General features: G+C 41.2%; 1 protein-coding gene across 1 annotated transcript in view; it reads right to left on the bottom strand.

The window, feature by feature from the left end:
• The window catches only part of NUP42 (nucleoporin 42), a 277,634-nt gene that overhangs the window by 204,494 nt on the left and 47,373 nt on the right, over nucleotides 1-25,767 (bottom strand). The window contains exons 3-4 of the mRNA XM_085631527.1: nucleotides 5,288-5,382; nucleotides 394-470 (exon numbers count right to left, since the gene is read on the bottom strand). Of these exons, the coding sequence (XP_085487653.1) occupies nucleotides 394-470; nucleotides 5,288-5,382 (172 nt within the window). The remainder of the gene's footprint in view (nucleotides 1-393; nucleotides 471-5,287; nucleotides 5,383-25,767) is intronic.

The following is a 25,767-nucleotide window of genomic DNA, read 5'->3' as shown; positions in this document are numbered from 1 at the left end:
ACAAGAGCCTCAAACCATGTTTAGGAAATTATAATTTAAGAAGATAAAATATTTTGAACTTATGAAACCTTTTAGACCACACTAAAAGCATCAACATTAATGTTGCTAACATTCATTATCTCTAGCACCTTTGTCAATCGGCCTATGACCCTCAAATATTGCTACAAATATCTAACCGAAGGTATTCTGTAGCATTTTGTCTTTTTACTATAAAAAATGACCTTCTGCTATCGTGGGAGTAGCATTTTATATTTAGTTAGAATAGAAATCACTATAAACTGCCAACATAGCAGGCATAATGTAAAAAAAATCATTAAAGTCGGGGAGTTGCTAAAACCTTTCAGTTGTAGAAACAAGCAGCATTATGGATATAAAGGACTACAAAAAACATACATAATTCTGCAGGTTTCCGTCAGCTCTGCATCCGTAGCATTCAAGGCGCAGTTCTTCTGGAGAAAAATCTTCGAATCCTGGAAACAGAACATCAGAAAAATCTTACATTTTTGCTACAGATGAAGCAACAGATGTTAATGTAGGAAGAAACACTAGCACAAAGCAATGAAATTAGAATAACAGAGCACGACAAAAGGGCAAGTTACATCCAGAGTAAACTATTAACGAACAGGAGACTTTCAAGCAACAGCAACCATCTCCCATTTATTGTATTGATTTTGAGAATGTTCCCTGTTCTATTTATTTGGGTTTTCTTCTGAAAGAGTCCTATTCCAATGCTGAAACACCTGGGTTTGATGTAGCTAGTTGCCTCATATACCGATGACTGACAGGCCCAATTCTCCTTCAGACAGTCTGTTCTGCCAGACCTTAGGTCAATGACACAGGTATGTAGATGCAATCTGTGCTGCAGACTCCAATCTGCACTAGAACGCAGGCCCAGATTTACGAATCTGTCACACAATACAGTGCAGCACAGCAACCAAAGTTGCTGTGCTGCTTCGCATGACAGGGAGAGAGCACGAAAGTGCTATATCTACAGAGATATGCTATTAGCCTACTCTTTCCCTAGCTTTGGCGCACTATCAGGCTTCCAAGTGCCATGTACGCACCTTTGCACCATAGTGAAAAGGTGTCTGAGCGAATCCAGCTTAGGTTTTGTACTGGAAGGGTATACTTCCAGTACAAAATAATATGCCTGAACTTTTTCAAACTCTACTCACTTTGCAGTGTACAGCATACATCCAAAGTGGGAAAAGTTAGGAGAAATAAAAGCATTTCTCCATTTTAACACCTGCTTTCAAGCAAAGTTAATTTCTGGCGCAAAACCCTCTCTACTTTTGTTATCAGATATGATCTTGCATCAAAAATCCTTAGTGGTTGCACAGGAAGGCCACTATACCATACATAGAACGCCCCCTTGATGCACAGTAATGCAAAACAGTGCTTTAAGATGGTTTGCATGATCTCCCAGGCAAACTTCCAGCTGAAAATAAGTTCTGCGCTGGCAAGTAAACGTAAATTGAATGTTTTTTGGGGACGCAAACCTAGCACAAAATCTTTGTAAATCTCGCCATAAGTGCCTCCAAGGAGCAGAGAAAAGCTATTCCCACAAAGCAAAGGTGAGACAGTCAAACAAGCAGTCAGGAGGCTTAAAGATCACTGAAGGAGATATTTCAATCCTTCTTCCTAACATTAACAAATGTATCAGATGCATTATTTAAAAAAAGTGACTGAGTTGTTCCCCCCTCTTTCAGTTTTTAGACAGCTGGGAAGAATGGATTGGTGCCTAGGGCTGGCTTTGTGGGTTGGAGGGAGGAGTGGTAGAGGAAATGTGAGTTGTAGGTCATTACATTACAGGTAAGTACAAAGGGAAGTATTACATTGCAGCCAATACTACATCAGGAGTTAATACATTAGGAATAAACACAACTTCGCAAGTACGTTTATGATTTTTTACATCTTAGCTGCTGAGAATTTCTCACCCGCAGAGCTGAGCACTTATTTGATGTTATAGGAACTTCACTCTTAAGCCTTCATACATTTTCCCAGAAAGGCATACATGCCAAATCTGTGTCCTTTTTCTCACATGCTGAATATTGTAAAGTACACAAGGTTTGTGAATTACCCTGGAAGGAACCAGGAAAATAGCATAAATATAGCTGCCTTTTGTTTTTTAAAATATAAAAAAAAAGCATCTACAAAATATTTGTTGTGCTAGCATCACCAATTTCCCAGCTTTCAGGAACAAGAAAAGTTGCAAATAAACACAAATTACCAGTTTTGGGATATTTCTTGTTTTCACTGACTTGCAGTTTGTGGTGGAGGGAGATATACATCCAAAGGGTGAACCTGGATAAACTACACATTTCTCAAAAGTAGACAACATTCTAAATTCAGCAAGGGGTCGTGTGTGTAGCCTGCAAAAGGTTCTCCAAAAGAAACTAATTGGAGAAATAAAACAGATTTAAAAAAATGAATAAGTTGGGGAAAACAAAGGCATGCAACATGAACAAGTTTTCCTCTGTAATTTTACTGCCTCAATGACCAATGCACTAAAGTAATATTCACACATGTCTGTCAACCCTTTCTGGTCGAAGGGATGTATACTGTTTATTGGTTGTCCAAAAACAAGTGACACTCAAATCCAACAACTCGGCGGTTGCTTATAATGATTTTTCACTGTGTACCCTCTATGCTTCAGTTCACATGGTAAAAATGTGAGTATGACAAGAGCCTATGCATTTTTTTTTAGATCTACCAAAGATACTGAATTTAGGGATTATAGTTATTTCAACAACTCTGAATTTGGGCTTATCCACACTGGAATGTGATTCAAGGATCATTTTGTAAAAGGGGTTTTTTCTTGAGCACTGACATTTAGAAGCCAAAAAAGGAGAAAAATTCAATTGATAATAAATGTCACACTATTCTGTGTTCCCATGCTTCTCTTCATAATAACAGTATTCACATGCGTGGTTGGGCCTATCGCCACCAATATGATAGGCCCCAAAATGCAACACAAGACATCAAATTTTGCCATGGAAACTGAACCGATGTGGGTAGTTATATAATTAATTTTAACAATATTAAAATTAAATGTAATTTTTTTAATTTGTTATACATAATTATTTAATTTTTATTTATGTTATTGTTTTATGTGTGTAATGTTTTTGCAATTAACATTTCTAAATAATTTATAATTTATTAAAATAATTTATTTGTAATTAATAATAATTGTCAATTAATTATTAATTGGTAATTAATTGTTATTAGTACGTTAAATATAGTAAATATAAATAATTTATTATTTAATGTTATTTGTTGTTATTGCTAATTAATGTATTGTTAATTAATAATAAATTTGTGAATAATTGTAATTTGGTAGTTAATATGTATAAATTTGTAAATAATAAGTATATTAATTATAAAGAATGTATTAATTGTAAATAATAGATACTGATATTTAAATGTATTGTGTATTTTGTATGTGTAGTGTGTTGTGTGTTAAAGGGGGAATAGTGTGGGATGTAATTTAAAGTTATTTATATAAATATTTATTTTAAATAATTGGTATTTAATAATACATATTTTGTAAATTAATTATTAATATGCATTTTTTTTTATAACTATTTAATTGGTTATTATGTTTATAGAATCCCTATGCTATCCAGTGCTTTCCCAACTGTTTTACTATCTGGAGTTGGAATAGTAATTTTTAACCCTACGCTATCCAGCGCTTTCCCTACTGTTTCACTTACTGGAGTGGGAATAGTAATTTGTACCCCTACGCTATCCAACGCTTTCCCTTCTGTTGGACTCACTGGAGTGGGAATAGTAATTTTTACTCTTACGCTATCCAACGCTTTCCCTACTATTGCACTCTCTGGAATTGGAATAGTAATTTTTACCCCTACGCTATCCAGCGCTTTCCCTACTGTTGCACTTACTGGAGTGGGAATAGTAATTTGTACCCCTACGCTATCCAACGCTTTCCCTACTGTTGCACTCTCTGGAGTTGGAATAGTAATTTTTACCCCTACGCTATCCAGCGCTTTCCCTACTGTTTCACTTACTGGAGTGGGAATAGTAATTTTTACCCCTACGCTATCCAGCGCTTTTCCTACTGTTTCACTTACTGGAGTGGGAATAGTAATTTGTACCCCTACGCTATCCAGCGCTTTTCCTACTGTTTCACTTACTGGAGTGGGAATAGTAATTTGTACCCCTACGCTATCCAGCGTTTTCACTACTGTTGCACTCTCTGGAGTGGGAATAGTAATTTTTACCCCTACGCTATCCAACGCTTTCCCTACTGTTGGACTCACTGGAGTGGGAATAGTAATTTTTACTCCTACGCTATCCAACGTTTTCCCTACTATTGCACTCTCTGGAGTTGGAATAGTAATTCTTTTCCCTACGCTATCCAACACTTTCCCTACTGTTGCACTCTCTGGAGTGGGAAAAGTAATTTTTACCCCTACGCTATCCAACACTTTCCCTACTGTTGCACTCTCTGGAGTTAGAATAGTAATTTTTACCCCTACGCAATCCAACACTTTCCCTGCTGTTGCACTCTTTGGAGTTGGAATAGTAATTTTTACCCCTACGCTATCCAACACTTTCCCTACTGTTGCACTCTCTGGAGTTGGAATAGTAATTTTTACCCCTACGCTATCCAACACTTTCCCTACTGTTCCACTCTCTGGAGTGGGAATAGTAATTTTTACCCTTACGGTATCCAACACTTTCCTCTCTGTTTTTTTTGGAGCTGGAGTAGTAGTTTTATTGTCTCTGCTATTTAATATGTTTTTTAATATTTTAGCTAATGTAGTATATAATTAATTTTAACAATATTAAAATTAAATGTAATTTTTTTAATTTGTTATACATAATTATTTAATTTTTATTTATGTTATTGTTTTATGTGTGTAATGTTTTTGCAATTAACATTTCTAAATAATTTATAATTTATTAAAATAATTATTAAAACATTATTAAGTATATATATTATATGTCTATGTTTAATTTTTTATTAAATTATATTTATTAATTATTAATTTTTAACACTGTGAAATATATTTAATTATGTTTATTTTATTTATAAGAATTATTATGTTTATTTTACATATTTTTTATCACTAAAAAAAAAAACGATATTTTTAAAAACGATATTTTTGACATCTATATTTTATTTTCGATATTTTTGCACTTACCATGTTGTAGATAGGATGTCAAGAATATCAACATCGATATTAGTGTTGCGATATTTTTGTAGGTCGAATTTCTGACCTTCGAAATTTTGTCAGAGAACCATGCAGTGGACGGGACTTACCTGAAAGGTTAGGCTTTTCCTTTGCAACCGAATAGCTAGAGAACATCCACTGTCCAGAAGACTCCCAGGACTCCATGTCTCGCTGAATCATCTCTCTTAAAAAGAAAAACAATAAATGTAAAATATGAGCATCTACAAAGTACCAAGTAAAAGAGAAGTTATTTGGGATGTGGCTGAAGAGGGTGGGACAGTTCAGAGATGAACTGCCTTTTGCGGTCCATATAAAATATCCATATTTGCTAATCTCACATCTAACTTCATTCTTAATAAACAAAGCATTTTTAAAACTGTTGTGTATTTTAAAATTGTTATTCGCTCACCCGCATTCATTTTCCCAGCCCAGCTGCTGCTGGCTGTCACGCCCACTCGGTAGCCAATCAGCGCGAAGTGGAGTGGAGCTAAGGCTACCACCGGCTATTTCATGCCGGTCGCAGCACGGGAGCGCAGCGGACGCGTGCGGCTGGCACGCCAGCGGCGCGCCAAATGCAAGCCAGTCTGTGCCCACCTGGGACCTGGGGCCTGTCATTATGCTCAGAAAATTAGTTACATCGCCTTTGAGCTGACAGCACTTCATGTAGTTCCTGCCAAACTCAATCTCGTTACATATTCCAGCTTAGTGGAACAGGGAATTTTGGCACCTAGAACAACCTTACCCGAAATCTGCGGTGCTCATATTGTAGGTCCATCTCAGACCCAACATGGCCATGGTCACAACGGACGGAAGCTCTCTATTGTATATCTGAACACCCGCTCGTTGGTTGAACACCAGATGGATATTTTTTTGTTGCTCAAATTCGAACAGCCTGATCTTCTCCTGCTTACTGAAACTTGGCTATCCCAGGAGTCATCCCCAGACATCCTTGCGGCATTACCCTCTGATTATCACATCATCCATTCTAACCGACCCCAGGGGAAAGTGGGCGGAGGAGTAGCTGTCATAACACGCCATAACTGTAGTTACACGGCTTTAACCCCGCTAGACTTACCCTCAGTGAATAACCTGGTGATAAAATTTCAATTTGAATCTGACACTGCCCCTTTGGTATGCGTCCTGCTCTATAGACCTCCTCAGAGGATGCCTCTCTTTCCTCACTCTTTGGGTGAACAGATAGCTCACCTGGTAACCAACTACGGGAAGGTTCTGCTGATTGGTGACTTTAATTACTGGGCCAATGATATTCTTGGCGGCCCCCAATCAGCTGAACTGACCGAGCTACTTTCAGGATTAAACTTAACACAACAGGTATCCACAGCCACACATATTAAGGGGCATATCCTTGACCAAGTCTGGACTGTCAATATCGCTATGTCTCCCGTCTCAGTGTGTACATGGTCTGATCACCATATAATCAAATTCACCGTTCATGATCATTTTGTGAATAAAAACCCCAGTCTAGGAGGTGCACTCGCAGAAACTGGAACAAGATCGAGAAACCTTTATTTCTTGATTCACTCGCCAATTTGACTCCCCTGGGCAACTCTTCAATTAACTTGGCTGATGCACAGCTAACCAGTTGGTTATTGGCTGCCAGTGACAAGTTTGCTCCCTCCAGAAAGATTCATGCCCCCCGCCGCTATGATGCCCAGAAATGGTTCTCCACTGAGCTGAAACACCAAAAATTAGCCTTAAGGCAATTGGAAAGAAAGTGGCGAGGCAATTACCTACCCGAAGACAAACAGTCTTATTTGAACTCCTTGAAAACATATTAAAAAAATCTATTTTAACTGCTAAAGCGGCACACTTTTCAGCTAAAATTCTGTCTGCAACAATCCGCTCGAAGGAGATCTTCCATATTGTGAATGAGTTATCTAACCCCAACAGAATTTCAGTCAAGCCCTCTCCTTCTCAAACCTTTTGCAATGCATTGAATCTTTTCTTTATTGACAAAATAAAAAAAAAATCCAGTCCAGTATCCCGGTCTGTCAAAATCTGGATTCTAGTCCTCATCCCACTCAAAACCATAGCACTTTTACGCATTTCCCCACAATATGTGAGCACACTTTCATAAATCTTCTTTCGAAAGTCAAATCGGGTTCCCCCACTGACTGTTGCCCTCCCAGTATCTTGAAGGAAATCTTTACTGCCCTTCCTAGTCCTGCTCTTAATCTCTTAAATGAGTCTTTGTCCCAAGGCAGTGTCCCTGCATCCTTTAAAGAGGCAATCGTTGTCCCTCTTTTAAAGAAGGTGGGATTGGAACCGCTAATTTTGACAAAACTATAATTTACCTTCTTCCTTATCTGGCTAAGATCTTGGAACCTTATGTCACAGGTTGTCTTACAGACTTCTTGGAGGAATCTGAATTTCTTGATTCCCATCAAGTGGGTTTCCGCCCAGCTCACTCTACCGAGGTGGTCATCCACAGTGTTGGATACACTTCGCAGTAAGGTCGATAGTGGCTCCTCGCAGGCCCTTGTCCTGCTTGATCTTTCTGTGGCCTTCGACACGGTTGACCATACCCTCTTGGTCGACCCTGTGAGGGACGCGGGAATCTCGGGACCTGCCTTGAGCTGGATCAGCTCCTTTCTAGAAAACCGCTCCCAGGCAGTCTGTACTGCCCAGTTTACTGCCCCTAGAGTTAAAATTTCTTGTGGAGTCCCTCAAAGTTCCTCCCTCTCTCACATGTTGTTTAATCTCTACCTCTTCCCTCTTGTCCAAACCCTGAAGGAGCGTAAAGTCTGTACCTTTAATTATGCAGATGACTTCCAACTCATCTTCTCCATCAGTAACTCCTCGGAGTCGGTTCATGCTTTTCAATCTACCATGCTGTTCAGTCAGTGGATGAACAGGAACCGTCTAAAACTTAATCCGGATAAGACGGAGCTGGTCTTAACAGGTGGTATCGCTAAAAATCCATGGGGACCCCATTTTTGGCCTAGGGTGCTGGCCAGCCCACCTCCCCATCTAGCTCGGCTAAGGGCCTTGGGGTTGTTATTAGTCAGGATCTCACTTTGAAGCCTCAGATCGAGTTGGTGATCTCCACCTGCTTCCTTCAACTCCGGAAAATAAAAAAGACCTGTAGATTTCTTACCCACGACGCCCGGATTCAGGTGATAATCGCCATGGTTATGTCCCATGTCGATTATGCCAATTCATTATACTTTGGCATCCCCCTCTATTTATCCAGACGTTTACAGATGGTACAAAACCAGGCTGCGTGTCCAATTGTTCACCAGCCTAGGCATCCCCATACCATTCTTCTCTTAAAGCAATTACACTGGCTTCCGGTTGTTCAGCGGTGTGCTTTTAAGATTCGATGTCTTATTTTTAAGTCACTTAATGGAAGGAGCCCGAAATTTGTTAATAACTATTAACAAATATGCTCCCACAAGTAATCTTCGTTCAGCCCACAAACAGCTATTATTTATCCCTCATTTAAGACTAAAGCACACCGGGGGTGCTAGGTTTTTTACTTTGGCCCCTATGTTCTGGAACTCACTTCCCTCCGAAATTCGCTTCTGCACCAATCTCCTTGGCTGCAGAAGTCTTCTAAAAGCTTGGCTATTCCGACAGGCTTTCTGAACTAATCTCTAGGGCTTGGGTCTCAACCAAATTAGCGCCATGAATCCTCCCCGGTGTACGTGCGCTTTACAAATTCATTTTAACATACATAACAAGCATCTGTCTACAATATTACTCACCATGGCTCCATGCCAATCAAGTTTCAAAACTATGCATGATATGTATCAAACAGCCTCATGTTGTGCACCTATATGGAACAGGAGTAAAGGTCGCTGCTTAGGGAATGGTTATCTAATCAACAGCTGGTCCATTTACATTTTACTTAAACAGTGTTGGGATTCTTCAGATCTCCGCACAGAAAGTAGAGTACCAAGAAATAAAAGGACTAATCTGCATAAACAGCGCACATGCTTGGCTCCTCTCCAGTGCAAACTCTAGAAAAGAATCCTTTTTAATCACACATTAAGCTTTTCAATTTCATCATTCCTTCACCCTGGATTCCTTCTTTCGCCTTCATGTGTACGTAAACTTGCATCTGTGGAAACCCATGCAAGCCATACAAATGCAGACCCAGACACGGAGGAACATAGACGATATGGCCTCCCTGTGTTCTACTTATTCATCAGAAATGGACTGTCTCCTTTAAGAGGATGTAGTGAGAAATGGAACGGCCAGGATCAAATCTCTCATACATGGTATAATACCACAGCCCTGCCTAAAAGGGCACCCAAAGTTCACTTTGCAAATTAGTAAACAGCATATGTGGTCTTTTAATCCAGAGTCACCACTGGGATGACCACAAGCTGCTGCTGTCTGTCCAGGATTGTATTCTGCACAAGCAAAAAGAGTTAAGTGGTAAATTGGGGGTCCTTCCTATACCCTCAGCTATCCCCCATCCATCTCCCAAGGCTGGGTGGGCATGACACCATACCTGCAGCTCTATTCCCTGAAGTCACAACGGTTGCACGTGGTAGAAGTATAAATGGGTGACAGACCCTTGCAGCCTCCAGGAGTAAGCATTTAGCTTAAGCTGTGGGAGGCTGGGGATTACAGTTTGTTCTGCATATTGTATCCCACAACCGAATTCTCACAGTAAGATGTTGGTGTGGACCCACAGTTCAACACTTAGTAATCACACAATAACTTTTGAGTAAACAGAGGGCAGCCAAATCTGTATGCCTTCCATTTGGATTTTTAACTATAGTCAGCTGAGCAGTGGCCATTTTAGAAGACCGCCACAAACTATTAAATAGTCTAACTAGAATTCAAGTATCACCAGGGGATAAGACTATCAAAAGACTTGGGGCCTCATTTAAAGTTTGGCGGATGGAGTATGTACCGTCGACATGACGGAATACTTTACTACTGCCATGCCAAGGGTAATCTGTCCACCAAATTTAAATATGTCCACCAGCTCAGCAGACATATCTTGTATTGGTAGGAACTGCTGTCACTGTCAGTGCATTGAAATTTTGACAGACAGCTTCCACAACATGACAGCTGTACAGCAAAACTTCAATATTTTTATTTTCTTACAACAACAAAATAAAACAACCAATTAAGGTTGGATTTTGTTTGTTTGTTTGTTTGTTGTTATTTATGTTTAAAAGAAACCGTCATGTGGGGTCCGTATGGTGTGGCCATCAACGCGGCTAACTCCTGTATGTTTCCCTTTACCGCTGCCTGCGTTCTACTGTGTGTATCTTATGCTCCTCTTGTTTGCTAGCGGCCGGCCTGAAGGTTGTAGGCCCATCTTTGTATATTCTTTGAACTTTGTAATAAACGGTTTCAAAAAAAAAAAAAAAAAAAACAATTAAAAATTAACCCTCCCCCACCCATCGCCATGGGAGATTTATCCCATGGCATAGGGGTCATTTACAAGTTTGACTGCCTCTTACAGCCAGGTTTTACCTTATGGTGATGACAATGACAACTGGCTGTTTGACTGCCCCCTCTAAATCAGGAGGCCGGTGAAGTGATCAAACCATACTCTGTCGGGCAATTTGATATGTATTCCAGTAGCGGAGACCGGATACTCTCTGCCACCAACATACTTCAATTTCACCCGTCTCTAAACGAGGCAGGCGTAACTTCAGTTTGGTAAAGAGGGTACTTCATTGGCTTTGTGACTAGTACCTACTCTGCCAAACTCTAAATCATGTCCTTAGTCTACATAAAGCTCAGAGGGAAAAAATGTAAAACCCCATAGCATTCTTCATTAGGTGAGCATCTGAACACCGAAAATAGAAACTCTCAAATAACTAATCTGGCCCGGTTTCTGCAGAGCATAGATCAGATTTTAGACAGGACTATTCAAACCATGGTGATAGTCTAATAGAAGGATAAGTGAAAGCAGAATTCCAGTGGTTCCAGAGAGTTGTTGAGATTTCTTTTACTTCAAGTGATATGATTCCCGACTTCTAAATTAAGAATAACCACAGATTTCAACACAAACTAACCCACTCACTTTCAGAATGGGGTTTTAAAAAGAGATTTATTCAGAAATCTAGATTGCCAAATCTCAAAGCGGACAGAAAAGGAGAACATGATTTCTAAGGTAAAAAACGGTTTTGAGAGTCTCTAAATATTTGCTGCGCTCCTCAACTTGTCATTTTACTTCGTTTAATACTGGTACCACATTGAAGCAGAAGCACCTCACATGGTGCAGTCTACAACCCTTTAGGAGACCTAATGTTATACTGGTCACCAACCAAATTAATTACCACCTTACTAATGCAAGTCAACAAATACTTCGAGATGATATCACAAACTTCTGTCATGGCAAATGCAACAGCAAGCTCCAAGATATGAAAGACAAATGTAATAACATACAAAACGAACTTAAATTACAAAGCATTACCAACCTTGCTTCGTGTCTAATTTGAAGCAATCTTAATTCAGATACCCGCTTTACAATTTGACCACTTCCATCTTTTCCATGCTATAAGAACGCATACTTTTATAGGAACAGTCAAAGCTTTTGAATGAAAAATAAGGAAGCTCAGAAGAGGAAAACAGACAAAGTGGTGAAAGAAGGGAAGAGGAAAGAATGTGCAGACACATTAAAGAAGTAGGATGAATGAATGGGAGACCAAGGGGTGGAAGGATCATGCACATAAGGGAGATTTGAGTGGGTGGAGGGGATGCATGGTAGAAATGCTGCATGAGCATCATTCTAGGAGTCATACAAGCCTTGTTTAAAAGCTAACACCTGACCTTATGTTACACACTGGTAATAAAAGTTTAAGGCTCAGTCAATTGACAGTTTCCAGCACACACTAAAAAGTCCAACATATATTGTGTGTGAAATAGCAACAGTATTGTCAAGCAGGCCCAGCTGAATAGGAACGTAAATGTACATTTCACAACAAACGATTTACTATACAAACACAGTGGTAGCGCAACATCTCTGCCAAAACCCTTAGCTAAGTTTTGAAATTTTGATTTATTTTTATTAAAATGTTTGTTAAACATAGATATGTTGCTTTAAGGAATATATCTTTATCCACTATACACCACCTGCTCGAAGAATTTTTCTAGACTCAGATTTCTACTGTACAGCCCAGACGCCTTCCGGAAAATATTCAGGGAGAATACACCTTATGTTTTTCCCAGAGCACTGCTGATATAGCTTATGGGACATTATTATTTTGACAGGAAGACTTCTCCCATCACATTAACTTCTTCTTAAAGCTAGATCAGCAAGCGTTGCCTCAGTGGCAGACACTTGACCATACCTCTGCCCCTGTAATCAACTCTATCACCTTTGTGGACAAGTAAAAACAAGATCTGTGCTACACTACAAATGAATGGATGCAGCACAAAGAGCTGGGTTCTCCTGTTAGGAAGGTCGGACTAGTTAAGCAATTTTTTTTATTTTCAAGCCTCTAATAAATACAAGTGCAGTAAACAAACTGAAACAATCAATTCCCAATTGATAATGTAGAACAATCTAAAGAAATATAGCTCTAATTATACAAATTTTGTTTTAATAATGCTCTTAATTTAAACCTTGGCCATATTATCTCAACACAACCAGAGTTCTTGGGTACAAGGTTGGGGAAGGAAGCTCAAGGATGATGGTGAAATGAAAAGGATTATGTCCTCCAATAACTAATTTCAAAACCATATCTGCCAAACCTTTAAATGGAATTGGAAAACAACTTTGTAAACTAGCTTTTGCTATCCCAACCAGCAGAAGCTTTCGATGCCTTACGCAAGAACACTCAGGAAAGTCCTCTCTCCCTTCTCAGCATCTCGGATAAATGTGCAACAATGCAACTGCTTTGCGATCATATGCCTCCTCAACATTGGTCGCTCACTTCCCTGCAGGATCTCCAAAGCATTATCCTTCTTGTCACTTAAGAGATCCTCTAGAATGCATCTTCATGTGTGCAGCTTATTTCTAACTTTTCATCGCAAGACTCATATTCAGAAAAACATTTATATAATATATACATATTTTTCTGAATACGAGGTTTACGAAGGAAAGTTACCACCTGAGCTCCTTCCTGCAAAGGCGGGGGGAGATGGGGGAGGGGCTTTCGCTGCCTGCACGGGATTGGGCACTAGGCCTGAACCTGTGGCCAACTCCACACTGCACAAGCCCAAACATTGTGCAACAGGTCAGCTCACTTCAGTAATTGGCTTTCTTCCACTATTAATGATTCAATTTTTCTTGATCGCATGTGCTTATCCACCTCAAAATGGTACAATCTCTCCTTACATTTTGCTTTACTGTTTTATTTATTTACTGTTAAATTTTTATTGCATTAGTTCGTAAAATCAGACAAAAAAGAAAACATTGCACACTTGCCAAGACCAAGCCTATTGGCTTTGCCAATGCTAGTTTCATATTGGTGCTATTATGCTGTTCACTGCAGAGGGGTATCATTCTCTGAAATACGGTAAGTTATCTTGAACTCCTGGAGGACTTCTAGAAGCGTACCCTGGATGGGTAATGTTAAGGAAATTACAATTTCACAAATTTTATCTGAGAGGGCAAGCATTATGTACCAACTACATTTCCTGACAAATATGCCTCCACTTTGCCTGCTTCTACGTAAATAGGATGGGCTATCGATTCATCACTGCTGAACATAAGGTGCCCAGGTGATGTAAGGGTAAAAGAAGCCCAGGTAGCCATAGAGAAGATTGTAGAAGATGGTTTATGAAGACTTAGTTACAGGTTATCAAGATGGAAGGTTATCAGTTAATTTGTTAAGTATACAGAAGATAGCCCTATCAGGAGCAGCCTCCCTGCTGCTCAGCCAGCATGGTGCAACTGACACTCAGCACCTCAACAGGCAACCAGGCATTCCATAACATCACCAAGAACTCAGCATTCCACTACATCGCCAAGCACTCATCCTGGCTGAGCAGTAGGGAAGGTGTAACTAAGGAAAGAGTGTATGGTAACACTCAAGGCAACACCAAGTAACTGTGCACACCATTTATTTTGTGTATCAAACATGTATATTGATGTCAACAGCAAAATGTACATGTAGGGTCCTGCTTCAACTCTAGCCAATCTTAATTAACATTCATCCATACTTCCTTTGGTAACCTCTTGATGAAGGCAAACTTTGCCACTATGCTCCAAAAAATGGCTCCAAACTCTTGAATTTATAGTTGTTATTTTCCTTGGCAACTAACCACACTTTACTCACATCTGGGTGACTAAACTTATGTCATTTACAATAAATATTGCTTCCAAAGACTGCAGTAAAATTATGCATGTACATGGTCTGCACAAAGACACACCTCTTTATGCTCACCCAGCACCATTTTCCAGTTGCATATGACATTTCTCTGAATTACTGCAGGGTAAAGGACAGAAAGCCTGTTCTTTCAGTGCTGCTTATCTGGTGTAGGTCTAGCATTTCACTTTGAATTATATTTATGTTGGGATCTTCCTAACATTCAAGTGGATCAAAAGAACATATCTGAGGTTTCAGAAACCAGGAACCCCCCCCAAGTTATCTTTGAGAGAAACTGTGCATCTTTTATGATAATCATTTACCATCCTCTGTCCAAAGTTTACCATCAGGGTTGCCGGTGTTAAGATTGTGTTCCTGGCCTCCGCTCCTCACCAGTTCAATTCTCACATCTATATCTTCAGCATCCAACTCTCAAGAGCCTAATTCTTTTCTTCTCAGCTCCAACATTCTAATGACGATATCACAGTGGCTTCAGCTCGGACACTAGACGCTTTTGAACACACTCAAAAACATTGACAACAAAACTAATATTACTGAGAGACAGCTATTCCCTTACTGTAAATAAACAAATGCGGTTATTCACACTGCACAGATTACTATATTATATTACCCCTAAATAAGCTGTGGATTGCTTGACTGATGGGCAACTGCCAAAGTCGTGGACTTGGTGTTCAACGTTTGACTAATATTAGGGTTAAGTCTTTGGACAACACTGATCGACACACTCTTTGTTCAGTAACTCATGCCCTCCATAGGACTCTTGAAAAGTTCCCACACACCAAAACACCAACTAATATAGGTGCATTACTCCTCTTAGATCAGTTACACTTAGGCAAGCAACAGATTTGCTGACATCGTGCCACCATATACAATTTGCAGTTATCAGGCTCCATGGGCAAATCCTCTGCATGTTGTAACTTGACAATTCGCCACACATATTTCAAAACCAGCCTTGTATTGTCCTGGGATTTAGCTCCCCCCAATGTCTGCGAAGACTCAGACGAGTCCTCCATTTTCTCAACTGCCAAAATGTGAGATGTCAACCTTTGCTGGTCTATCATAATATTAAGAATGGCTTTCAGCCTCACAGAAGATTGAGGGAACCCCCAAAATAGACACAGTCATGCCCTCATCTATTCTCTATCCAAAGTGCCTAAAAACGAGTCTAATTTCCTGTACCAATGTGGCAGACTCATCCAGTACAAAGAGGATAGACATTCTTGAGTTTCTCGCTTCCATTTGACAACTTAACAGTCAAAGTAGCCTGAAACTGAACATATAAACACCAGCCGTCATACATATGTGACTCCAGGAAAGAAGTTCTGTTTGCTTGCGATTGAAATTGTAACATTAATTTCTATTTATTTATTAATTGCAAGTTCACAAAAAAGGCATCTTGGCTCAAGGAACAGAGCAAAGATGAAGCCTAAAGTTAGTAGAAAAGATGAGATTTTAAAAGCTTTCCAAAACTTCAGGTAAGATAAAATATTTTTTTTAACATGAAGAGGTAGGTTAGTCCAGAGTAGAGCTCCTAGACAAGATAGGTCTTGGCCTACAATATAAAAAGAAATTTCCCAATGCCAGAATTACAAACGTATATCACTACATATGCAAGACCCTTCTGGTAGTAGGGATATATAGTATTTGTTGGTTGTCCAACAACACACTATACCCAGAACCAATAACTCTGCTGCAGCTTAAAGTGAAATTTGTATAGTTTATTGACCGTGCATCAATTTATATGATAGATACAATCTAATGAATAAGAAATGGGTCTAAAGAAAACCTATGCATTTTGTGAATGCGCTGCAGCTACGGAGTTTAGGAATAGCGGTTATTTGTACAACCCAGATTTTGAGATTACCCAAATCCCAAAATGCGATTATGAGAGGGTTTAGTAAAAATGTTTTTTTCTAGCACACTACCTTTCACTTAGACACAAAAACCAGAGAAAAAAATCTATTGATAAAACGAAATTACTACTATTATGTATTCCCACAGTTATCCCAATAACAATTGACCCCAATTGTATGGCTGGGTCCATCACCTGAAAAAAATGCAAATGGAGATAAAGTTTTTTAGTTTTTTTTTTTAAGTCTCTTTTTAGTGATGTGTCAGTATTTATTTATTTATTTTTTGCATTTTTATATAGCGCATTCAATTTTTTTAGTCACAGAGAGATTAAACGATTTATCCAGAATCAGAGGATATCGGGTTGATGCCGAAACTCGAACCTGGTTCAAAAATTTTAAAGTGGGCAGAGGGGGCTTTCGTCATACAACAACACTGGATGGCCTCAGTGGGACTGAACTGCTCTATAGCAGCATACATAGAAGGTAATATTGTACCCTTCTTCATCTATATCTGGATTACACTCTGAGCTTAAGAAAGAAAGGGGAAAAGGAGTTGGTGCCCAGGGACTAGTTCCTTGGTTGGAGCCCCATGTGAGAACCGCTGGGATTAAGCATTGCAGTGAGCAAGTGGTAAAACAGCAAATACCTGCTCTTTCACAGTATTATAAATGTATCATCATCCTAGAGGTCCGTGGCGAATATGGGTCAGGACAGAGAATTCTGGTCAAGCAGAAGAAGACGGATGGATACACAGAGGGAAGAGGAGCTAGGAAACCGCATATGGACAACAAATGCTGATGCATACTAGACCCCGACAACAGACCCTGGAACATCAACAAAGATTATGGAAACTTCCACCAGTGACAGGTCACACTAAGCGTGGATCGTGTGATGTCTGCAGTTTAACTAGGGATACCAAATATATTGACGTAGGATTGAGATACCCATAGATTCAGAAGAAACTTACAAACTGCAACATGATCAAATTCCCGTGACCGGTTGTATATAGGAATGACAACTCGGAAAATAAACATAAGAATCATTACCATGAGCAAATTATACACTTTTATGCAATCCATAACATTTCCAATATATACATGAATGAATATCTTTCTAATTTCCAAACATGAGAAAACTGGCTTAATTTCCACCACGAGTGGAGGGACTATTATAACCATGACCGCTGGCCTGGGTCATGTCTGAAATTTATAATCGGAATTTTACTTCAATAAAATAGTCTTTAACCTGAATGGTTAACATGGAACCGTATCTAATACTGCTATATATTTTTTTCCACTTTAATATATTTTAGTGTTTGTTTAAAGGAATAAGCTCCTGTTCACACACCAATAAGAGCAATTGATCTGGTGAAACTCATTAAGATTTTAATTAATCATGGATTCTTCCCATCCCTGTTTTTAATAACTGTGGGTAATTTAGAGAGTGGTCACACCGAAATGCAACAATGCAAATTGTAGCACGCTCTATGTGAAGGGTCACTTTGTGGTATACTATAAATAAGGGACTAGGAACCCACCAACACAATATGGTGCATGTAAGGGAAGTGATAAGTGTGTGGCTGTGTCACATTTCTTGTGAAAGGTAAAGCATATGTACTGTGTTTTCAATGTTATTGCGTTATTCCTCTCAGATCTGTAATATGCTGTGGTCACGAGTATCAATTTTCATTGTAGGTAATACTGCAGTGTGTTCACATGCCCCCAGACCAGAATGGGTCAGACCTCAATCTACCAACTAAGAAAGGAGAGTAGGGGACATATGTTCCTGAAGAAAGCTGGATGATAGTTTCTGGGCTACGCTAATCAGCTGAAACTTGTGGACAAGCATGGGATAGAAGGGGTATAGGGTCATTAACTCGCCTGACACTACCATTCTATAGTATATATATTTTGATCCTGACCAGGAATAAAACAGAGGATATTCCGGAGCCAATTTTAACCTCATTTCTGCACATTTTTCTCTGATCCTCGATATTATTTGTTTAGATGGCCTTTCCCCTCCCTTTTGCACTATCCCAGGTGTTGGTCTGCGCAGGGATGTTGTCAGCAAGCCCAACGATGAAACGTGCCACAAATTGTGGGTGAAGGAATTTTAAAAGAAATTCTAATGTCCTACATTTCTTTGTGTGTATGGAGAATGGTGTCCAGAGATCAATATCCCACAGCCGAGCCCTCAAGCACACAGATACTGGTGGCTACTGAACATTCAAACAGGTACCTGGGTATAAAATGGACGCCATTTCTATTGGAGTTAATTTAATGAGAGTGGATCTGCGCAAGGTCATTGAACTCCCCCCTTAAAACTCTGAAAAACATAACCAATTTGACAAAGTACGTGGAAGGGTGCAGGACCACGGTCCGGACACTAACAGGCTGAACAACTGGTCTCTAACGAGTGGAGGCAGGTCAGGACGATGCAACCTGCCTATTTTTTGGGTTCTGGAAAAAATTCAAAGGGATGCACCAGACTTGTTTCTAGAGCAGTGGCTGAAAGAGGTAATGGGAGCTGGTAGACTCTCTGCACTCTGTCATCGAATGAGCACACAAAGCATTAGTTCTCACTGTCCCAGAGGGAGTTGGCCGCCATAAGTAATCATCAAATGAATACTCAATTACAGAGGCGGAGTCGGAATCCTGAGGTGAGCCAGGAGCCAAAGATAACCGAAATGTATGATCATTATCAGAATATTTTGTGATTACACCAAGAGGGTGGAGGTCCAAAGACAATACTATTAAGCGGTAAAACAGACACGGAGAGAAGTGGACATCAGATATATGCTTATATTTCCTGCTAAACTAAAGGTAATACATGAAGAACTGAGAGTTGAAATGATTTGGGCCTGGAAAAATTCTGGAGTGAGCCACAATTGATCAAGAGAGGGGAAGCAGCCATAGGTACAAAGAGGATGGAAGATATGACCTCTAGGCTCAGGTACCGCTCATCCACAGCCTCACAAGGGACTCTAACAAGTGCCCACCCCTTATTAAAATCAGTGTGCAAGGCAGAGGATTTTATTCGCCCTGCTTGGGCTCGGTCTCTGTATCTTCAATTTAGGTATGGTTTGCTCCCTGTAGCAGTTTTTACTGCTGGTTGAGGAAAGATGAACCAGGGCTCTGAATGGTGCTTTTATTGTAAGATGTACGCAAAAGCGAGGAGTATCTCTAGTTCTTTTCCCCACTTTCCCCAAAACAAGATCTATGTGGCTTGTCCCAATGTGTAGGCTATTGAGCCTGCACGCCAGAGGAGAAGCATATAGGGAATGCAAAAGTTAAACCTCCTCGATTGTGGTGGTTTCAAATTTCTCCACACATCATGGTTAATCAGAGGCAAAATGTTAGATGGAACAAGGCTCAAATACATTCAGCTGATGTGAACTGCCCAAGGTGTTGGCCGGTGCTTGCAGTTTAATATTGTTAGGGCAATGGATTGTATAGTGGCAGTTATTTTATGGGATCATGCGTTTTTGCATTTTTTTACCCTTGTTTTTAACTCATGAACAAATGTAATTGTATGCTCTTAGATTTTAAATTGTACTATTTATGGTCTGCTTGTATTGGAACTGTAATGTTTTTATGATGAAACAAATGTTTCGAACTCTCAGATTAAATTTATATAGCACCTTCGCAATGGCAGACGTGTTGGATGTATCCACTCAAGGAGCTGCTGGACAAGATCACAGGGATGAACTGACAGAAGGCACATCTGGTAACTGAAGGTGGAGCAGCCACAATAGATTCCATCAAAAAACAAAAAATGCCAATCCCATATCTTTCAATAGGTATACATCCAATTAAATACTATTATTTGCAACATGAATTTTAAGCCTACAGTTACAATAATCCCCCCAAAAATCTTTTTATATTTTTTCAAAATACTTTATTCAACATAGTTTCTTTCTTTAACAGATTGTAATACTTTAACCCACCTATTTTATCATTGCTTATAGAGCTTGGTAAAATATGTTAAAGAGAAAAACTATGTTGAATAAAAAGTATTGTGAGAAAACATAATATGAAAGTTTTTAGATTGTTACTGTAGGCTCAGGTTGCGAGTAACATTAATTCATTGGATGTTTACCCCCGCAAAGATAGCGGGCTGGCGTTTTTTTGTTTGAACTTAATTTCCCCTGCAATCACTCTTCATTCCACTTGTCAGAGGCCCTCTTTATTTCATTTGGAACAGCCACAATAAGCAAAGGCAAAGATTAGATGCATAGATCTGTAGATGGTCTTATGAACAGCAAGATAAAATCGGGAGAGGGAGGTCATACACAAAATGAGAATGTAAGCCCACATTGTATAAGAATTTGCTAACAATACCAGCATAGATGGCTTAGTGGTTAGATCAAGTGGGTGCGGGGTGGAAAGCGGAATCAACATAACATTTATGTTCCTCCACTGGGGAGGGAGGAGTTGGGAGGAGAATGGAGTATTTTATTTTAGGAGGAACTACTGGAATGATACACTCTGTAGTATGTTCTTTTTGTTGTCGCTGGTTAGGGAAGCTGGGCGAGTTAAATCTTCACAGTTGTAGCTTGACCAAAGGCCAGCGGAAAGCAGAGGCCATAACATCTCTCCTTCAAGTACATACATGGGTAGTGGATAGTTCTGGGGCATGGCTTGCAGGTTGATGGAGGCAGACACGTGAGCTCCGAGCTCCGCGCCAGCCCTGCAAATTATCCAGCTTACCGACCATCCTGTCCCTGAGAGGTAGTCGTGAAGTGTGCCCGGGGCAGTGGGAGACTGTGGGGCTGATTGCGGCCCTTCTTCCACCAGCCTGGAGATGTGTGGCTGAGGCTGTGATGAACTGCAGGCCGAGAGCAGCAAGGTGGTGCTGGCCGGCCCGAGGACTGTGTAAGGGCTTTCCTGTGATCTCAGCTTGAGGCGCCCGGAATCTGGCGATTGGGAGAAGTGTGCCAGTGCCTGCTGTAGCGGCGACGGCAGCGCGATCGGCAGAGATCCGCAGCCAGAATTATTGCTCCCCGAGGTGAGCCCTTGATGCAGTCGACAGAGGGTGGCGGCGGCCCATGAACTGAGGCCTAGTGGATAGTTCTGGGGCGTGGCATGTAGTTGATCATTGGGGTGATCATCATTTTGATCGTTTTGATTCTTCCCCACCAAGTTATACACTTCGGGGACTAAGCCTCCAGGAGTTTCTTTATCTTTTCTAGCAGTAACTTTTCATTGTGGCCTAGTGTGCTCATGTGGTCGTTGCCAAAGTGTATGCCTAGATATTTGATAAACCCTGTTTGCCAGGCCAGGCCTGATCCCGCTAGGATGTCCCTAGTGCAGTGGATGTTCAGGGGTTTGCATTCTGATTTGTCCCTGTTGAGCTTATAGCCTGAGTATATCTCTATGGTGTCTACCAGGGCCTCAATTGAGGTCTTTGGTTGCTCTGTCACTATTAGGATGTCATCTGCGTATGCGGCCAGTTTTATTTCCACATCATTAATGTTGACCCCTTTTATTTTCTCGTTTAACTTGATGTCGCTGATCAGAAGTGTGAGGGGCTCGGATAGTGACCCATTAATGACAATGCGTGCTCTAGGATCCCCGTACAGCGCCATAACTTTCTGAATATCGCCTTCTCCTAAGTTGAAGGATTTCATGCACTGTTCCAGAAAAGGCCATGATACCCTGTCAAAGGCCTTCTCAGCATCCAGGGTAAAAGCTACCACTGCTTCTGTTTTCTTTGCTGTGTGTTCTAGTACGTGCCAAAGAAGTATGGTGTTGTCGTTAGACATTCGTGTTCTCAGGAAGCCTACTTGGGAGTTGCTTATTAAGTTGTGTAGAACAGAGTGAAGTCTGGTTGCTAGGATTTTTGCATATATTTTGCAATCCACATTGATTAGGGATAAGGGCCTGTAGTTCTTGGGCAGCAACTGATCCTTACCCTCCTTTGGGATTACTATTATGTTCGCTTCAGACATGGATTGAGATACCAACCCATGTTCCACACAGTGATTGCACACCCTCTTCATGGTTGGTTTTAGCTGATCTAGGAAGGACTTGTAAAAGGTGGCTGTGTATCCATCCGGGCCCGGAGCTTTGTTATCCTTCATAGATTTGACCGCCATTTCAATCTCGGCGGTGTTAATTTCTTGCCCTAGACTCTGTGATTCTGTGCTGGTTAACTGTGGGAGGCCAAGTCTGTTAAGGTATTTCTTGCATGCCTCCAGATTCAGGATCTGGTCGCTTTTATAGAGTTCCTGGTAGAACTCTTGAAAGGTCTTGAGGATGTCTGTGTCTTGTGTGAGTTTTGTTGTGCGGATCTGTGATGGACGAGATGGTAGATTGGTTGCGCTTGTGTTTCAGGTAGGAGGCTAGTAGTTTTACCGCTTTGTTTGCTTCACAGAGGTTGATAGCCTTGTGTTTGTTGAACCACAATCCGGCTCTCTCACTCAGGATCTTATTGTATTCGTATTTTTTTCTAGTTAAGTCAGTTAGCAGTTTGGTGTCGTGAGTGGCCCTAGCGTGATTCGTTTCTAGGGTTTTGATGTCATGTTCGAGTTGGGCCAGCTGCGAGTTTGTATTTTTGTTTATCTTGCCTTTAATTTCGATTATAGTGCCCCTGATGGTAGCCTTCGGAGCGTCCCATAGGGTGGAGGGGCTAGTCCCCGGTAAGTTGTTGTGTCTAAGGTATTTCCTTATTGCCTCCACAATTTTCCCCTTGTTCTCAGGGGAAGCTAAGCAATCGCTGTTAAAACGGCACATATGGGGAATGTTTACGTTATGGCAGCCGCTCAGCTTTAGGCTTATACAAAGTGGTCTGATACTAACCTAGGCGCTATGTCGGAATGTTCTATTAGGTGTGTGGGTGGGCCTGTGATTATTATGTAATCTATCCTGCTGTACGTGTTGTGTGGGTTAGAGTAGAATGTGAAGTCCCTAGTGTCCGGTTGCTGGAGCCGCCATGGGTCCTTGAGGTTGAATTTGGAGCATATGTTCTTTAATGTAGTGTGTGCGCTTGTGGGTTGGTACTGGCATGGTGACTGTCTATCCAATATGTGGTCCAGAGGCATGTTGAAGTCCCCCGCCACCACCATGAGGTCGTTCTGTGGTAGATTATCAAGCTTGTGCGACACCCCTTCCCAGAAGGCGGGGTCGTCTGTGTTTGGGCCGTATATATTAGCTACGTGTATACTCTCTTCTCCCTTTCTCAGGTGTGTTATAAGAAGTCTGCCATCCTCATCATGGAGATGTGATTCTAGTGATAGGTTGGAGCTTTTAGATACCAGTTTGATTACCCCTCTTTTCTCCCATCTGCCGGTGAGCACGCCACTTGGGAAAACCATTTGCCTTTCATTAGTCTGACATCCCCCAGGGATAGTTTGGTTTCTTGTAGCAGGACCACATCCCCCTTAGTCTTTGCTAAATAGTCTAGGATCGTCTTACGTTTAATAGGGTAGTTGAGCCCTTTGACATTGAGGGATACTATCTTTAAGTCCACAGCCAGGTTGAGATTGCTGGTAGGGGCCATTATCTGGGGTGAACCATGTCTGGCGAATCTAGTCTGCGTCCCAAACTCTCCAATGTCGTTGTGCCTTCTCTTTCCCCACCCAACCATACCTTCTCTTGTCGAGCTATTAGTGTCTGCCTTACGTTAGTCCCAGAGTTTGGTCTCTCCCTTGTAGCCGTAACAGGTGTCTGGCCGACGCCGATCAAAAAAGGAATGCGAGATTAAAGAGGTGAAAATAGGAAGGAAGAGAGAAAAAAGAAAGCAAGTAGTTAAGTGCCCGTCCCCCTCACTCCCCCTCCCTTCACAGAAACATCGTGCGACGACAGGGTCGCCGTCCCGTCTCCCAGGGAGTTGTTGGGCGATAGCTCTATGTTTCTATGATCCCAAAAGTCTACATTTGCTGTTTTCTTAAAATAAAAAGGCTGCTTACAGACCCCCCCCCCTCCCCCGCCCCCATCATTATACATGAGGCTCTAAGTGTCCGTATAGAGAAAAAGGATATGGGAATGGTCTTGGTTACAATGCGTGACATCGGGTATGTGGGCTGATCTCTAGCTCTTTTCAGTGTCACGGCGAGTTAGCCTGAAGAGGTCTCCTCTGAGGTAGTTGAAGTGGACACAGTAGGATCTGGGTGTAGCTCCTTGAGTCAGTTTTTGGGCAGTGTTTGGGTCTTCAACCCCCCCCCCCCCCCCTCCCGCACCAGGCTCTTTTCTACGCTTCGTTGCTTCGAGGACCTTGAGCCTTCCTCCGCTGTCTGTTGTTGGCCGGGTCAGTCGAGGCCTTGGTTCAGTAGAGCCCGGTAAAGCAAGTCCTGCAGGGCCTACGGTGAGCCTACATGATTGTTTGTGGCAGTTATGGAGCCCTCAGGCAGCTTTGAGGTAGTTAGTTAAAGCGTGTTTGCTGCAGTTGAGGTAGCTAATGAGGAAGAACGCGTAGTTTTTGTGCTTCAATATATCTTTTTTTTCTGCGATTTTGAGAGTTTTTTGGTTTTTTTAGTTTTGTAGTCTTTTTGCTATAGTAAGAGGGGACTATGAGGTCGAGAAAGATACTGAGGTAGCTCGAGTTGTTGCAGTAGATCGGCTTCATTCCACCCCCAGTTCTGGCGAGGCTCTCCTTTTGCTGGTACCTGCTTGGGAGGCCTCCATTTCTTGGGGTGTCAGGCCGTCTAGATATCTGACCAGCTCTTTCGGGTCGTCAAAGAGTAGAGAGCACCCTCTGTCATTTATCCTGACTTTTGCTGGGCCAGCGAACGAGAACTGGATGTTATTCTTCTTCATTTTATCCCTTAAGGCTAGGAAGCCTTTTCTGGTGTCCACCGTGGGCTTGGAATAGTCCTGCGTAAAGATGATCTTCTGCTCATTCCATGTGATCTGGTGGTTTTTCCGTGCAAAGTTGAAGATGGCCTCCGTGTGTTGAGATCTCAGTGGTTTGCAGATTATTGGGCGAGCCGCACTACTTGTTGTGGATCTGAAGGTGGGGATTCTGTGAGCTCTGTCTAGCTCGAACTGGTGGTCAAGTTTTAGATTTGTGATTTTGGGGTCATGTCTTGTAGGAAAGCCAGGCATGAGCCCGCTTTATCTTCTGCTTCCTCCGGGACTCCTAGGATTCTTATGATCCCACGTCTGTTGCGGTCTTCCAAATCCGCAGTTTGTTTCTGGAGTGATGCTGTGATTTTAGATAAGGTTTTCAGCTCTTTGTTTACTTGTAGGTCCGCATCTTCGATATCACTTATTCTTTGTTCCGCCGCGGCCAGCCTATTGTTAGCTGAGTGCATATCCACCCTGACCATTGCTAGCTCCAGTTGAATCGCATCTGTAGTCTGTTTTGTGGTCTTGGCCAGATCATGAGCGTCCGCCAGTTTTTTTAGGATCATATCTAGGGTGCCATTGATGTCCTGGTTTCCGCTTGATTGGCGAGTCGGATATTGTGGGTTCGCCCTTGTTTTTCTTTAGCTCACGCTGGAGTCTT

Source organism: Triturus cristatus, chromosome 10, assembly GCF_964204655.1.
Source record: "Triturus cristatus chromosome 10, aTriCri1.1, whole genome shotgun sequence".
NCBI lineage: Eukaryota > Metazoa > Chordata > Amphibia > Caudata > Salamandridae > Triturus > Triturus cristatus.
This window is presented reverse-complemented; position numbering and strand designations above follow the sequence as displayed.